The sequence below is a fragment of the Oncorhynchus keta genome, chromosome 22 (genome assembly GCF_023373465.1).
Source record: "Oncorhynchus keta strain PuntledgeMale-10-30-2019 chromosome 22, Oket_V2, whole genome shotgun sequence".
NCBI lineage: Eukaryota > Metazoa > Chordata > Actinopteri > Salmoniformes > Salmonidae > Oncorhynchus > Oncorhynchus keta.
Window position 1 is genome coordinate 41,786,189 of NC_068442.1, and position 15,906 is coordinate 41,802,094.

At 40.9% G+C, this 15,906-nt stretch overlaps 1 protein-coding gene across 1 annotated transcript in view; it reads left to right on the forward strand.

Moving 5' to 3' along the window:
- LOC118380130 (ephrin-A2-like) overlaps positions 1 to 15,906 on the forward strand; it is a 326,499-nt gene that overhangs the window by 290,976 nt on the left and 19,617 nt on the right. Inside the window, exon 2 of the mRNA XM_052475254.1 lies at positions 7,632 to 7,924. Coding sequence (XP_052331214.1) covers positions 7,632 to 7,924 — 293 coding nt within the window. The remainder of the gene's footprint in view (positions 1 to 7,631; positions 7,925 to 15,906) is intronic.

Consider the following 15,906-nt stretch of genomic DNA (forward strand, 5'->3'; position numbering starts at 1 on the left):
GTTTACGTCTCAGATGGTATGTGTGCATCTCAGATGGTATGTGTGCATCTCAGATGGTATGTTTACGTCTCAGATGGTATGTGTGCATCTCAGATGGTATGTGTGCATCTCAGATGGTATGTGTGTGAACAACCTGTAGAAATTTGTTAGTCGGGTATATCGCATGAGTCAGTAGCTTTGTTCCAGGGTGTCAGTGTGCTACGTCCATACCAGTCGTTAGCAATGTCTGAGCTTGTATACAGCTTTTGTGTCCTGAGAAGGTATCTGCTGACACAACACACTATTGAGCCATCAGGGTGGAACTCATCTCCCACCTGACAGGAGTAAACTGGAGCCAGGATGATGTTTGATTTGCTGTAAATGTCTGAAAGGGGGAAGGTACGGGGGACGGCTTCAACAGAACCACCAATCACCACATGGAGGTGACAGTGGGTGAGGGGAGTGCTGAGGCTGGCGCGAGGGATTGATTGCAAGACCACAGATGACTTGCATGCAATAGTTCTCCCTCACACATACGCACACACACACACACACACACACACAACACACACACACACACGCACACACAACACACACACACACACACCCCTGGCTGCTGTTTTATTGATATTCAGATCTGATATTGTTCCTCTCCTCCCACCTGACTGCTTAACGAGGTCATTTCCTACAAAGTGTCACCGAGCTCCATCAAACCCTTCCTCAATCTGACTCCAATAGCCATTAATGACTGCCAATCTGACTCCACTGGCCATTAATGACTGGAAATCTGCCCCCACTGGCCATTAATGACTGGCAATCTGCCTCCACTGGCCATTAATGACTGGCAATCTGCCTCCACTGGCCATTAATGACTGGCAATCTGCCTCCACTGGCCATTAATGACTGGCAATCTGCCTCCACTGGCCATTAATGACTGGCAATCTGCCTCCACTGGCCATTAATGACTGGCAATCTGCCTCCACTGGCCATTAATGACTGGCAATCTGCCCCCACTGGCCATTAATGACTGGATATCTGCCTCCACTGGCCATTAATGACTGGCAATCTGCCTCCACTGGCCATTAATGACTGGCAATCTGCCTCCACTGGCCATTAATGACTGGCAATCTGCCTCCACTGGCCATTAATGACTGGCAATCTGCCTCCACTGGCCATTAATGACTGGCAATCTGCCTCCACTGGCCATTAATGACTGGCAATCTGCCCCCACTGGCCATTAATGACTGGCAATCTGCCCCCACTGGCCATTAATGACTGCCATTCTGCTTCCACTGGCCATTAATGACTGGAAATCTGCCCCCACTGGCCATTAATGACTGGCAATCTGCCTCCGCTGGCCCTTAATGACTGGAAATCTGCCCCCACTGGCCATTAATGATGACAGTCTGCCTCCACTGGCCATTAATGACTGGCAATCTGCCTCCACTGGCCATTAATACCTGGAAATCTGCCTGCGCTGGCCCTTAATGACTGGCAATCTGCCCCCACTGGCCTTTATTGACTGGCAATCTGCCTCCACTGGCGTTTAATGACTGGCAATCTGCCCCCACTGACCTTTAATGACTGGAAATCTGCCCCCACTGGCCTTTAGTGACTGGCAATCTGCCCCCACTGGCCATTAATGACTGGCAATCTGCCCCCACTGGCCATTAATGACTGCCATTCTGCTTCCACTGGCCATTAATGACTGGAAATCTGCCCCCACTGGCCATTAATGACTGGCAATCTGCCTCCGCTGGCCCTTAATGACTGGAAATCTGCCCCCACTGGCCATTAATGATGACAGTCTGCCTCCACTGGCCATTAATGACTGGCAATCTGCCTCCACTGGCCATTAATACCTGGAAATCTGCCTGCGCTGGCCCTTAATGACTGGCAATCTGCCCCCACTGGCCATTAATACCTGGCAATCTGCCTCCACTGGCCTTTAGTGACTGGCAATCTGCCTCCACTGGCGTTTAATGACTGGAAATCTGCCCCCACTGGCCCTTAATGACTGGAAATCTGCCCCCACTGGCCTTTAGTGACTGGCAATCTACCTCCACTGGCCTTTAATGACTGGCAATCTGCCCCCACTGACCTTTAATGACTGGAAATCTGCCCCCACTGGCCCTTAATGACAGGCAATCTGCCCCCACTGGCCATTAATACCTGGCAATCTGCCTCCACTGGCCTTAATTGACTGGCAATCTGCCTCCACTGGCCTTAATTGACTGGCAATCTGCCTCCACTGGCGTTTAATGACTGGCAATCTGCCCCCACTGACCTTTAATGACTGGAGATCTGCCCCCACTGGCCTTTAGTGACTGGCAATCTGCCCCCACTGGCCATTAATGACTGGCAATCTGCCCCCACTGGTCATTAATGACTGGAAATCTGCCCCCACTGGTCATTAATGACTGGAAATCTGCCTCCACTGGCCATTAATGACTGGTAATCTGCCTCCACTGGCCCTTAATGACTGGCAATCTGCTCCCACTGGCCCTTAATGACTGGCAATCTGCCTCCACTGGCCATTAATGACTGGCAATCTGCCTCCACTGGCCATTAATGACTGGCAATCTGCCTCCTCTGGCCCTTAGTGACTGCCATTCTGCTTCCACTGGCCATTAATGACTGGAAATCTGCCCCCACTGGCCATTAATGACTGGCAATCTGCCTCCAGTGGCCCTTAATGACTAGCAATCTGCCTCCACTGACCATTAATGATGACAGTCTGTCTCCATTGCCATTAATGACTGGCAATCTGCCTCCACTGGCCATTAATGACTGGAAATCTGCCCCCACTGGCCATTAATGATGACAGTCTGCCTCCACTGGCCATTAATGACTGGCAATCTGCCTCCACTGGCCATTAATGATGACAGTCTGTCTCCATTGCCATTAATGACTGGCAATCTGCATCCACTGGCCATTAAGGACTGGCAATCTGCATCCACTGGCCATTAATGATGACAGTCTGCCTCCCCTGGCCATTAATGACTGGCAATCTGCCTCCACTGGCCCTTAATAACTGGCAATCGCCTCCACTGGCCATTAATACCTGGAAATCTGCCTCCGCTGGCCCTTAATGACTGGCAATCTGCCCCCACTGGCCACTAATACGTGGCAATCTGCCTCCACTGGCCTTTAGTGACTGGCAATCTGCCTCCACTGGCGTTTAATGACTGGAAATCTGCCCCCACTGGCCTTTAATGACTGGAAATCTGCCCCCACTGGCCTTTAGTGACTGGCAATCTACCTCCACTGGCCTTTAATGACTGGCAATCTTCCCCCACTGACCTTTAATGACTGGAAATCTTCCCCCACTGGCCCTTAATGACTGGCAATCTGCCCCCACTGGCCATTAATACCTGGCAATCTGCCTCCACTGGCCTTTATTGACTGGCAATCTGCCTCCACTGGCGTTTAATGACTGGCAATCTGCCCCCACTGACCTTTAATGACTGGAAATCTGCCCCCACTGGCCTTTAGTGACTGGCAATCTGCCCCCACTGGCCATTAATGACTGGCAATCTGCCCCCACTGGTCATTAATGACTGGAAATCTGCCTCCACTGGCCATTAATGACTGGTAATCTGCCTCCACTGGCCCTTAATGACTGGCAATCTGCCCCCACTGGCCCTTAATAACTGGCAATCTGCCTCCACTGGCCATTAATGACTGGAAATCTGCCTCCACTGGCCATTAATGACTGGAAATCTGCCTTCACTGGTCCTTAATAACTGGCAATCTGCCCCCACTGGCCATTAATGACTGGCAGTCTGCCTTCACTGGTCCTTAATAACTGGCAATCTGCCCCCACTGGCCATTAATGACTGGCAGTCTGCCTTCACTGGTCCTTAATAACTGGCAATCTGCCTTCACTGGCCATTAATGACTGGCAATCTGTCCCCACTGGCCATTAATGACTGGCAGTCTGCCTTCACTGGTCCTTAATAACTGGCAATCTGCCTCCACTGGCCATTAATGACTGGCAATCTGCCCCCACTGGCCATTAATGACTGGCAGTCTGCCTTCACTGGCCATTAATGACTGGAAATCTGCCCCCACTGGTCATTAATGACTGGCAATCTGCCTCCACTGGCCCTTAGTGACTGGCTTTCTGCTTCCACTGGTCATTAGTGACTGGCAATCTGCCTCCACTGGCCATTAATGACTGGCAATCTGCCCCCACTGGCCATTAATGACAGGCAATCTGCCTCCACTGGTCATTAATGGCTGGCAATCTTCCTCCACTGGCCCTTAATGACTGGCAATCTGCCCCCACTGGCCATTAATGACTGGAAATCTGCCCCCACTGGCCTTTAGTGACTGGCAATCTACCCCCACTGGCCAATAATGACTGGCAATCTGCCCCCACTGGCCATTAATGACTGGCAATCTACCTCCACTGGCCTTTAATGACTGGCAATCTGCCCCCACTGGCCTTTAATGACTGGAAATCTGCCCCCACTGGCCTTTAGTTACTGGCAATCTGCCCCCACTGGCCATTAATGACTGGCAATCTGCCCCCACTGGTCATTAATGACTGGAAATCTGCCTCCACTGGCCCTTAGTGACTGGCAATCTGCCCCCACTGGCCATTAATGACTGGAAATCTGCCCCCACTGGTCATTAATGACTGGCAATCTGCCTCCACTGGCCCTTAGTGACTGGCTTTCTGCTTCCACTGGTCATTAGTGACTGGAAATCTGCCTCCACTGGCCATTAATGACTGGCAATCTGCCCCCACTGGCCATTAATGACAGGCAATCTGCCTCCACTGGTCATTAATGGCTGGCAATCTTCCTCCACTGGCCCTTAATGACTGGCAATCTGCCCCCACTGGCCATTAATGACTGGAAATCTGCCCCCACTGGCCTTTAGTGACTGGCAATCTACCCCCACTGGCCATTAATGACTGGCAATCTGCCCCCACTGGCCATTAATGACTGGCAATCTACCTCCACTGGCCTTTAATGACTGGCAATCTGCCCCCACTGGCCTTTAATGACTGGAAATCTGCCCCCACTGGCCTTTAGTTACTGGCAATCTGCCCCCACTGGCCATTAATGACTGGCAATCTGCCCCCACTGGTCATTAATGACTGGAAATCTGCCTCCACTGGCCCTTAGTGACTGGCAATCTGCCCCCACTGGCCATTAATGACTGGAAATCTGCCCCCACTGGTCATTAATGACTGGCAATCTGCCTCCACTGGCCCTTAGTGACTGGCTTTCTGCTTCCACTGGTCATTAGTGACTGGAAATCTGCCTCCACTGGCCATTAATGACTGGCAATCTGCCCCCACTGGCCATTAATGACAGGCAATCTGCCTCCACTGGTCATTAATGGCTGGCAATCTTCCTCCACTGGCCCTTAATGACTGGCAATCTGCCCCCACTGGCCATTAATGACTGGAAATCTGCCCCCACTGGCCTTTAGTGACTGGCAATCTACCCCCACTGGCCATTAATGACTGGCAATCTGCCCCCACTGGCCATTAATGACTGGCAATCTACCTCCACTGGCCTTTAATGACTGGCAATCTGCCCCCACTGGCCTTTAATGACTGGAAATCTGCCCCCACTGGCCTTTAGTTACTGGCAATCTGCCCCCACTGGCCATTAATGACTGGCAATCTGCCCCCACTGGTCATCAATGACTGGAAATCTGCCTCCACTGGCCATTAATGACTGGCAATCTGCCTGAACTGGCCCTTAATGACTGGCAATCTGCCCCCACTGGCCCTTAATGACTGGCAATCTACCTCCACTGGCCATTAATGACTGGCAATCTGCCTTCACTGACCCTTAATAACTGGCAATCTGCCCCCACTGGCCATTAATGACTGGCAATCTGCCTCCACTGGCCATTAATGACTGGAAATCTGCCCCCACTGGCCATTAAAGACTGGCAATCTGCCTCCACTGGCCCTTAGTGACTGGCAATATGCCCCCACTGGCCCTTAGTGACTGGAAATCCGCCCCCACTGGCCATTAATGACTGGCAATCTGCCTCCTCTGGCACTTATTGACTGGCATTCTGCTTCCACTGGCCATTAATGGCTAGCAATCTGCCCCCACTGGCCATTAATGACTGGCATTCTGCTTCCACTGGCCATTAATGGCTAGCAATCTGCCCCCACTGGCCATTAATGACTGGCAATCTGCCCCCACTGGCCATTAATGACTGGCAATCTGCCTCATCTGGCCCTTATTGACTGGCATTCTGCTTCCACTGGCCATTAATGACTGGCAATCAGCCTCCACTGGCCATTAATGACTGGCAATCAGCCTCCACTGGCCATTAATGACTGGAAATCTGCCCCCACTGGCCATTAATGACTGGCAATCTGCCTCCACTGGCCATTAATGACTGGCAATCAGCCTCCACTGGCCCTTAATAACTAGCAATCTGCCCCCACTGGCCATTAATGACTGGCAATCTGCCTCCACTGGTCATTAATGGCTGGCAATCTGCCTCCACTGGCCCTTCGTGACTGGCAATCTGCCTCCGCTGGCCCTTAGAGATCCTCACACAGCAGCTGGCAGGGAGGGGAAGGGGGGGGGGACTGGAGAAGATCCTCACACAGCAGCTGGATAGGCCCCTCTAACACTAATTCCAACCCCCTCCGATTAGCTGTCATCTGATGCCAGGCCTGCCTGCAACTCCGTTCTCCCCCCTCCATAACCCGTACCCCCATCTTACCCCCCTGGTGGTCCCCTATGCCCCCTCACTTTTCCACGCTCTGAGCCCACGAGCTGCAACTGATCTGGCGATACTTTCACCAACATGGCTGGTGTTTGTGCACGGGTTTATCACTACAAGACTCAAAATGGCGTCGTCACTTCTCCCCATCAAAGCCCTTTGAAGAATCATTTATTTGACACATCTTAGATTTCTTACAGTTATACTTAACCTATAGTTATAAGCAGTGGCGTAGCACGTGCCCCCCGATGCCCCCAAACGACTTGTTACTTCCGCAAAACTATTAGGAAAATCCACATGTAGTGTGATTGAGCCAGACAGGACTAGGGCCTGGAGAAAGTGGAGATGGAGCCACGCAATCGTCTTCTAGGCTATGATTTGTGTGCTTGCGTTTCACTTGGCCCCGCGCGATGGAGCGAATAGCCATGGGGGCAAGGGCAGTATAGCTCCCTGTAAACATGCACCACCGTGCAGGTGCTCAATTTGTATCGAAATAGCCATGGGTGACAGTAATTTGGCCATAGCTGGGCGAGAGCCAGGGCCCTGTGAAAGAGCTTAATGAAGCCGCTCTCACTCTGTGAACCCCTGCCTCCAGGCCGTTGTCCTCCTTCTGCACCAATTCACCACCTCTTCCTCATCCTCCTCACCCAGCTCCTTTGTCCATAGAATATTAGCACCATGTTATGCTGTCTTTATACCTTTCTGTATGAGTATGTATCAGATGGACGATAGGTGCTGTTGATAGGTAGTGTTTTGGGCCCAAGTCTGTCATTGAGAGTGCTTTAGGTGGAATGCATAGTCATTTAGTTGGGTCACTCAAGGGGAGCAACATTGGCCACTTTAACAATGTTTCATCTGGAGCTCTGTTAGAGTACATGCCTATATTACATGTTTATAAAACAGTTGATGTTAATATTTAGCCTCTGTCTCATCTGCAGGTTTCTCCATGGGGAGTACACCGTGGAGGTGGCCATCAACGACTACCTGGACATCTACTGCCCCCACTACGAGGACCCGCTCCCCCTGGAGCGCATGGAGCGTTACATCCTCTTCATGGTCAACTACGACGGCTACACCACCTGCGACCACCGCATGAAGGGCTTCAAGCGCTGGGAGTGCAACCGGCCACAGAGCCCCAACGGACCGCTCAAGTTCTCTGAGAAGTTCCAGCTCTTCACTCCCTTCTCACTAGGGTTTGAGTTCCGGCCGGGTCACGAGTACTACTACATCTGTAAGTAGAACATTTGATTCACCCCCACACTGGCTATGTCCCCAAGTTAGGTAGAGATATGCGAAGAAGAAATGACTTACCACACCAAACAGAAGCATCTGCAACCCGTCAAGAACATTCACCGCTGTCAACCCATCACACTTTAGTTGATGAGGTTCAGGGAATGTCAGATGGATCTACTTGTTTCCTGGTCATTTGAAGGTTGATTTGATCTCATTTGGTGGGAAGCAGGGGAGGAAGTGGAGGAAGGGGAGGAAGCCAAAATAGCGGTAGGGGTTTAATTAATAGGCTTTGCTTTGTGGTTTCATTTGGCTCTCATGCATGGCTCCCTGCTAGTGCCAGGGCTAGGAACCAACCAGAAACGGTCTGTTCACACCACAGTGTGAGAGCCAGAGAGGTAGAGCACAGCCTGTATACACAGACAAGTGGCGGATGATTATTCTGCATCAAAACCAACTTTACCTTCTATTTACTAGAAAAGAACGATTGTTACCAGGTACTTCTTTGAAGTAATTCAATATAACTACAAACCAGTTGATATCAAATGGTTCCTTGCGCTAATTAGTTGAATTTAAACTAAATATAGTTACGTGGCAAAAGCAATGTAATTAATCTGTTACAAGGAAAATGATGGAGCGTGAAATAAAGCCATGAAGCGTAATCAAACAGACTGTTACCAATCACAACATACCAGAGGGGAGCCCGGACATATCGTTTATCTCTCCGGTTGACTTGTCCATCCACGTGTTTTGTGCCTGACCTGCCATCCTTTTGTGTGGCGCCCCGGCGCATCCCATTTTCTTACACCCCTTGATTAAAATTCAAAATTGTCAAATGGCAGCAAGCTATTAGCTGGGTGCTTAGCTTCACAGGGCGTGATCGGTGTAAAACCAGTTGCCGGCAACCTCATGCAGAACGCTTCAAATTATGCTGATTGGTCAAATCATATTTAGCCAAGGGAACTTGATGGGGGTAATTGTGTCATTCTGGCTCCGGACTGCGGTGCAGCGGGTTATACACGGCCAGACAGACGTGACACCTCGCCTATCGGATGCATCAAACCCACACGCCACTTCCCATTTTCCTGCTTCGGAGGCGTTTTTCCCCTTCCGTGGTCACATGTCCCAGGTGCAGTGTGTTCATGTGCAGGACAGGCCCTGTGAAAGGTGTTCCCTGGGGGGGAACACCTTTCCCATCTGGATTGATTCCCTACTGTTTTTTAAAAGACCAAATACCAAAAATGCTGATGCAAGAAAGTGGCCATTTTGGTACCTGGTATTTTATATTTTAATGAAAATAAATCAGTGTTATTATATGAATACCGAATATATAAAATAAAAATAGTGTTATTTTAGGGAAAATAAGAGACAAAGTAAAACAGTCTTATTTTATGGATAACAAGACAAAGTAAAACAGTCTTATTTTATGGATAACAAGACAAAGTAAAACAGTCTTAGTTTATGGATAACAAGACAAAGTAAAACAGTGTTAGTTTATGGATAACAAGACAAAGTAAAACAGTGTTAGTTTATGGATAACAAGACAAAGTAAAACAGTGTTAGTTTATGGATAACAAGACAAAGTAAAACAGTGTTAGTTTATGGATAACAAGACAAAGTAAAACAGTGTTATTTTATGGATAACAAGACAAAGTAAAACAGTGTTAGTTTATGGATAACAAGACAAAGTAAAACAGTGTTATTTTATGGATACCGAGAGACAAAGTAAAACAGTGTTATTTTATGGATAACAAGACAAAGTAAAACCGAGGAGACAAAGTAAAACAGTGTTATTTTATGGATAACAAGACAAAGTAAAACAGTGTTATTTTATGGATAACAAGACAAAGTAAAACAGTGGATAACAAGACAAAGTAAAACAGTCTTATTTTATGGATAACAAGAAAACAGTGTTAATGGATAACAAGACAAAGTAAAACAGTGTTATTTTATGGATAACAAGACAAAGTAAAACAGTGTTATTTTATGGATAACAAGACAAAGAAAACAGTGTTAGACAAGACAAAGTAAAACAGTGTTATTTTATGGATAACAAGACAAGAAAACAGTGTTATTTTATGGATAACAAGACAAAGTAAAACAGTGTTATTTTATGGATAACAAGACAAAGTAAAACAGTGTTATTTTATGGATAACAAGACAAAGTAAAACAGTGTTATTTTATGGATAACAAGACAAAGTAAAACAGTGTTATTTTATGGATAACAAGACAAAGTAAAACAGTGTTATTTTATGGATAACAAGACAAAGTAAAACAGTGTTATTTTATGGATAACAAGACAAAGTAAAACAGTGTTATTTTATGGATAACAAGAGACAAAGTAAAACAGTGTTATGGATAACAAGACAAAGTAAAACAGTGTTTATGGATAACAAGACAAAGTAAAACAGTGTTATTTTATGGATAACAAGACAAAGTAAAACAGTGTTACATGGATAACAAGACAAAGTAAAACAGTGTTATTTTATGGATAACAAGACAAAGTAAAACAGTGTTATTTTATGGATAACAAGACAAAGTAAAACAGTGTTATTTTATGGATAACAAGACAGTGTTAATGTAAAACAGTGTTATTTTATGGATAACAAGACAAAAAACAGTAAAACAGTGTTATGGATAACAAGACAAAGTTATTTTATGGATAACAAGACAAAGTAAAACAGTGTTATTTTATGGATAACAAGACAAAGTAAAACAGTGTTATTTTATGGATAACAAGACAAAGTAAAACAGTGTTATTTTATGGATAACAAGACAAAGTAAAACAGTGTTAGTTTATGGATAACAAGACAAAGTAAAACAGTGTTATTTTATGGATAACAAGACAAAGTAAAACAGTGTTATTTTATGGATAACAAGACAAAGTAAAACAGTATGGATAACAAGACAAAGTAAAACAGTGTTATTTTATGGATAACAAGACAAAGTAAAACAGTGTTATTTTATGGATAACAAGACAAATGTAAAACAGTGTTATTTTATGGATAACAAGACAAAGTAAAACAGTGTTATTTTATGGATAACAAGACAAAGTAAAGTAAACAGTGTTATTTTATGGATAACAAGACAAAGTAAAACAGTGTTAGTTTATGGATAACAAGACAAAGTAAAACAGTGTTATTTTATGGATAACAAGACAAAGTAAAACAGTGTTATTTTATGGATAACAAGACAAAGTAAAACAGTGTTATTTTATGGATAACAAGACAAAGTAAAACAGTGTTATTTTATGGATAACAAGACAAAGTAAAACAGTGTTATTTTATGGATAACAAGACAAAGTAAAACAGTGTTATTTTATGGATAACAAGACAAAGTAAAACAGTGTTATTTTGGATGGAAAACAGTAATGGATAACAAGACAAAGTAAAACAGTGTTAGTTTATGGATAACAAGACAAAGTAAAACAGTGTTATTTTATGGATAACAAGACAAAGTAAAACAGTGTTATTTTATGGATAACAAGACAAAGTAAAACAGTTTATTTTATGGATAACAAGACAAAGTAAAACAGTGTTATTTTATGGATAACAAGATAACAAAGTAAAACAGTGTTATTTTATTAACAAGACAAAGTTTTATTTTATGGATAACAAGACAAAGACAAGAGAACAAGACAATGGATAACAAGACAAAGTAAAACAGTGTTATTTTATGGATAACAAGACAAAGTAAAACAGTATGGATAAAGACAAGACAAAGTAAAACAGTGTTATTTTATGGATAACAAGACAAAGTAAAACAGTGTTATTTTATGGATAACAAGAAAACAAATAACAAGACAAAGTAAAACAGTGTTATTTTATGGATAACAAGACAAAGTAAAACAGTGTTATTTTATGGATAACAAGACAAAGTAAAACAGTGTTATTTTATGGATAACAAGACAAAGTAAAACAGTGTTATTTTATGGATAACAAGACAAAGTAAAACAGTGTTATTTTATGGATAACAAGACAAAGTAAAACAGTGTTATTTTGGATAACAAGACAAAGTAAAACAGTGTTATTTTATGGATAACAAGACAAAGTAAAACAGTGTTATTTTATGGATAACAAGACAAAGTAAAACAGTCTTATTTTATGGATAACAAGACAAAGTAAAACAGTGTTATTTTATGGATAACAAGACAAAGTAAAACAGTGTTAAAACAGTTTATGGATAACAAGACAAAGTAAAACAGTGTTATTTTATGGATAACAAGACAAATGGATAACAAGACAAAGTAAAACAGTGTTATTTTATGGATAACAAGACAAAGTTTTAATAACAAGACAAAGTAAAACAGTGTTAGTTTATGGATAACAAGACAAAAACAGTAAAACAGTGTTATTTTATGGATAACAAGACAAAGTAAAACAGTGTTATTTTATGGATAACAAGACAAAGTAAAACAGTGTTATTTTATGGATAACAAGACAAAGTAAAACAGTGTTAGTTTATGGATAACAAGACAAAGTAAAACAGTGTTATTTTATGGAAAACAGTAATGGATAACAAGACAAAAAACAGTAAAACAGTGTTATTTTATGGATAACAAGACAAAGTAAAACAGTGTTATTTTTTATGGATAACAAGACAAAGTAAAACAGTGTTATTTTATGGATAACAAGACAAAGTAAAACAGTGTTATTTTATGATAAACAAGACAAAGTAAAACAGTGTTATTTTATGGATAACAAGACAAAGTAAAACAGTGTTATTTTATGGATAACAAGACAAAGTAAAACAGTGTTATTTTATGGATAACAAGACAAAGTAAAACAGTGTTATTTTATGGATAACAAGACAAAGTAAAACAGTGTTATTTTATGGATAACAAGACAAAGTAAAACAGTCTTATTTTATGGATTTGTTATTTTATGGATAACAAGACAAAGTAAAACAGTGTTATTTTATGGATAACAAGACAAAGTAAAACAGTAAATAACAAGACAAAGTGTTAGTTTATGGATAACAAGACAAAGTAAAACAGTGTTATTTTATGGATAAAACAAGACAAGACAAAGTAAAACAGTGTTATTTTATGGATAACAAGACAAAAAGTAAAACAGTGTTATTTTATGGATAACAAGAGAAAACAATTTTATGGATAAAAGACAAAGTAAAACAGTGTTATTTTATGGATAACAAGACAAAGTAAAACAGTGTTATTTTATGGATAACAAGACAAAGAAAACAGTGTTATTTTATGGATAAAAGTAAAACAGTGTTAGTTTATGGATAACAAGACAAAGTAAAACAGTGTTATTTTATGGATAACAAGACAAAGTAAAACAGTGTTATTTTATTAACAAGACAAAGTAAAACAGTGTTATTTTATATAACAAGACAAAGTAAAACAGTGTTATTTTATGGATAACAAGACAAAGTAAAACAGTCTTATTTTATGGATAACAAGACAAAGTAAAACAGTGTTATTTTATGGATAACAAGACAAAGTAAAACAGTGTTATTTTATGGATAACAGTAAAACAGTTTATTTTATGGATAACAAGACAAAGTAAAACAGTGTTATTTTATGGATAACAAGACAAAAAACAGTAAAACAGTCTTGTTTTTTATGGATAACAAGACAAAGTAAAACAGTGTTATTTTATGGATAACAAGACAAAGTAAAACAGTGTTATTTTATGGATAACAAGACAAAGTAAAACAGTGTTAAACAGTTTATGGATAACAAGACAAAGTAAAACAGTGTTATTTTATGGATAACAAGACAAAGTAAAACAGTGTTTTATGGATTAAAACAGTGTTAGTTTATGGATAACAAGACAAAGTAAAACAGTGTTAGTTTATGGATAACAAGACAAAGTAAAACAGTGTTATTTTATGGATAACAAGACAAAGTAAAACAGTGTTATTTTATGGATAACAAGACAAAGTAAAACAGTGTTATTTTATGGATAACAAGACAAAGTAAAACAGTGTTATTTTATGGATAACAAGACAAAGTAAAACAGTGTTATTTTATGGATAACAAGACAAAGTAAAACAGTGTTATTTTATGGATAACAAGACAAAGTAAAACAGTGTTATTTTATGGATAACAAGACAAAGTAAAACAGTGTTATTTTATGGATAACAAGAAAACAGTGTTAATGGATAAAACAGTGTTATTTTATGGATAAAAACAAGACAAAGTAAAACAGTGTTATTTTATGGATAACAAGACAAAGTAAAACAGTGTTAGACAAGACAAAGTAAAACAGTGTTATTTTATGGATAACAAGACAAAGTAAAACAGTGTTATTTTATGGATAACAAGACAAAGTAAAACAGTGTTATTTTACAACAAGACAAAAAACAGTGTTATTTTATGGATAACAAGACAAAGTAAAACAGTGTTATTTTATGGATAACAAGACAAAGTAAAACAGTCTTAGTTTATGGATAACAAGACAAAGTAAAACAGTGTTATTTTATGGATAACAAGACAAAGTAAAACAGTGTTATTTTATGGATAACAAGACAAAGTAAAAAGACAGTGTTATTTTATGGATAAAACAGTGTTAAGACAAAGTAAAACAGTGTTATTTTATGGATAACAAGACAAAGTAAAACAGTGTTATTTTATGGATAACAAGACAAAGTAAAACAGTGTTATTTTATGGATAACAAGACAAAGTAAAACAGTCTTAGTTTATGGATAACAAGACAAACAAGACAAAAAACAGTGTTATTTTATGGATAACAAGACAAAGTAAAACAGTGTTATTTTATGGATAAAACAGTGTTAGTTTATGGATAACAAGACAAAGTAAAACAGTGTTATTTTATGAGACAAAGTAAAACAGTGTTAAAACAGTTTTTTTATGGATAACAAGACAAAGTAAAACAGTGTTATTTTATGGATAACAAGACAAATGGATAAAACAGTAAAACAGTTATTTTATGGATAACAGAGAAGTAAAACAGTGTTAGTTTATGGATAACAAGACAAAGTAAAACAGTGTTATTTTATGGATAACAAGACAAAGTAAAACAGTGTTATTTTATGGATAACAAGACAAAGTAAAAAGACAAAGTAAAACAGTTTATTTTATGGATAACAAGACAAAGTAAAACAGTGTTATTTTATGGATAACAAGACAAAGTAAAACAGTGTTATTTTATGGATAACAAGACAAAGTAAAACAGTGTTATTTTATGTTTATGGATAACAAGACAAAGTAAAACAGTGTTATTTTCTGGATAACAAGACAAAGTAAAACAGTGTTATTTTATGGATAACAAGACAAAGTAAAACAGTGTTATTTTATGGATAACAAGACAAAGTAAAACAGTGTTATTTTATGGATAACAAGACAAAGTAAAACAGTGTTATTTTATGGATACAAGACAAAGTAAAACAGTGTTAGTTTATGGATAACAAGACAAAGTAAAACAGTCTTAGTTTATGGATACCGAGAGACAAAGTAAAACAGTGTTAGTTTATGGATAACAAGACAAAGTAAAACATCATTTGCCACAGTGAAATGACAAAAGTACAAAATAGTTTTCCAAGGTTAAAATGCAGCACTACGTCCAAATCAGTGGAGGCTGCTGAGGGGAAGACGGCTCATAACAATCACTGGAACGGAGCGAATGGAATGGCATCAAACACATGGAAACCATGTGTTTGATGTATTTGATACCATTCCACTAATTCCGCTCCAGCCATTATCATGAGCCCGTCCTCTCCAATTAAGGTGCCACCAACCTTCTGTGGCCCAAAGTCTCTCTCTGGCTCTCTCGCTGGTTCAAATCAAATCAAATGATATCACAACTGGTGTAGACTTTTCAGTGAAATGCTTCCCTACGAGCATCCCAACGATGCAGTTTAAAAATATTTTTAAATAATAATAAAAGTAGTTACAAGGTATAAAATACACAAGAATGGAGGTATATACAGGGAGTACCAGTACCAGATCAATGTGCAGAGGTATGAGTCACTTGAGGTAGATATGTACATGAAGGCA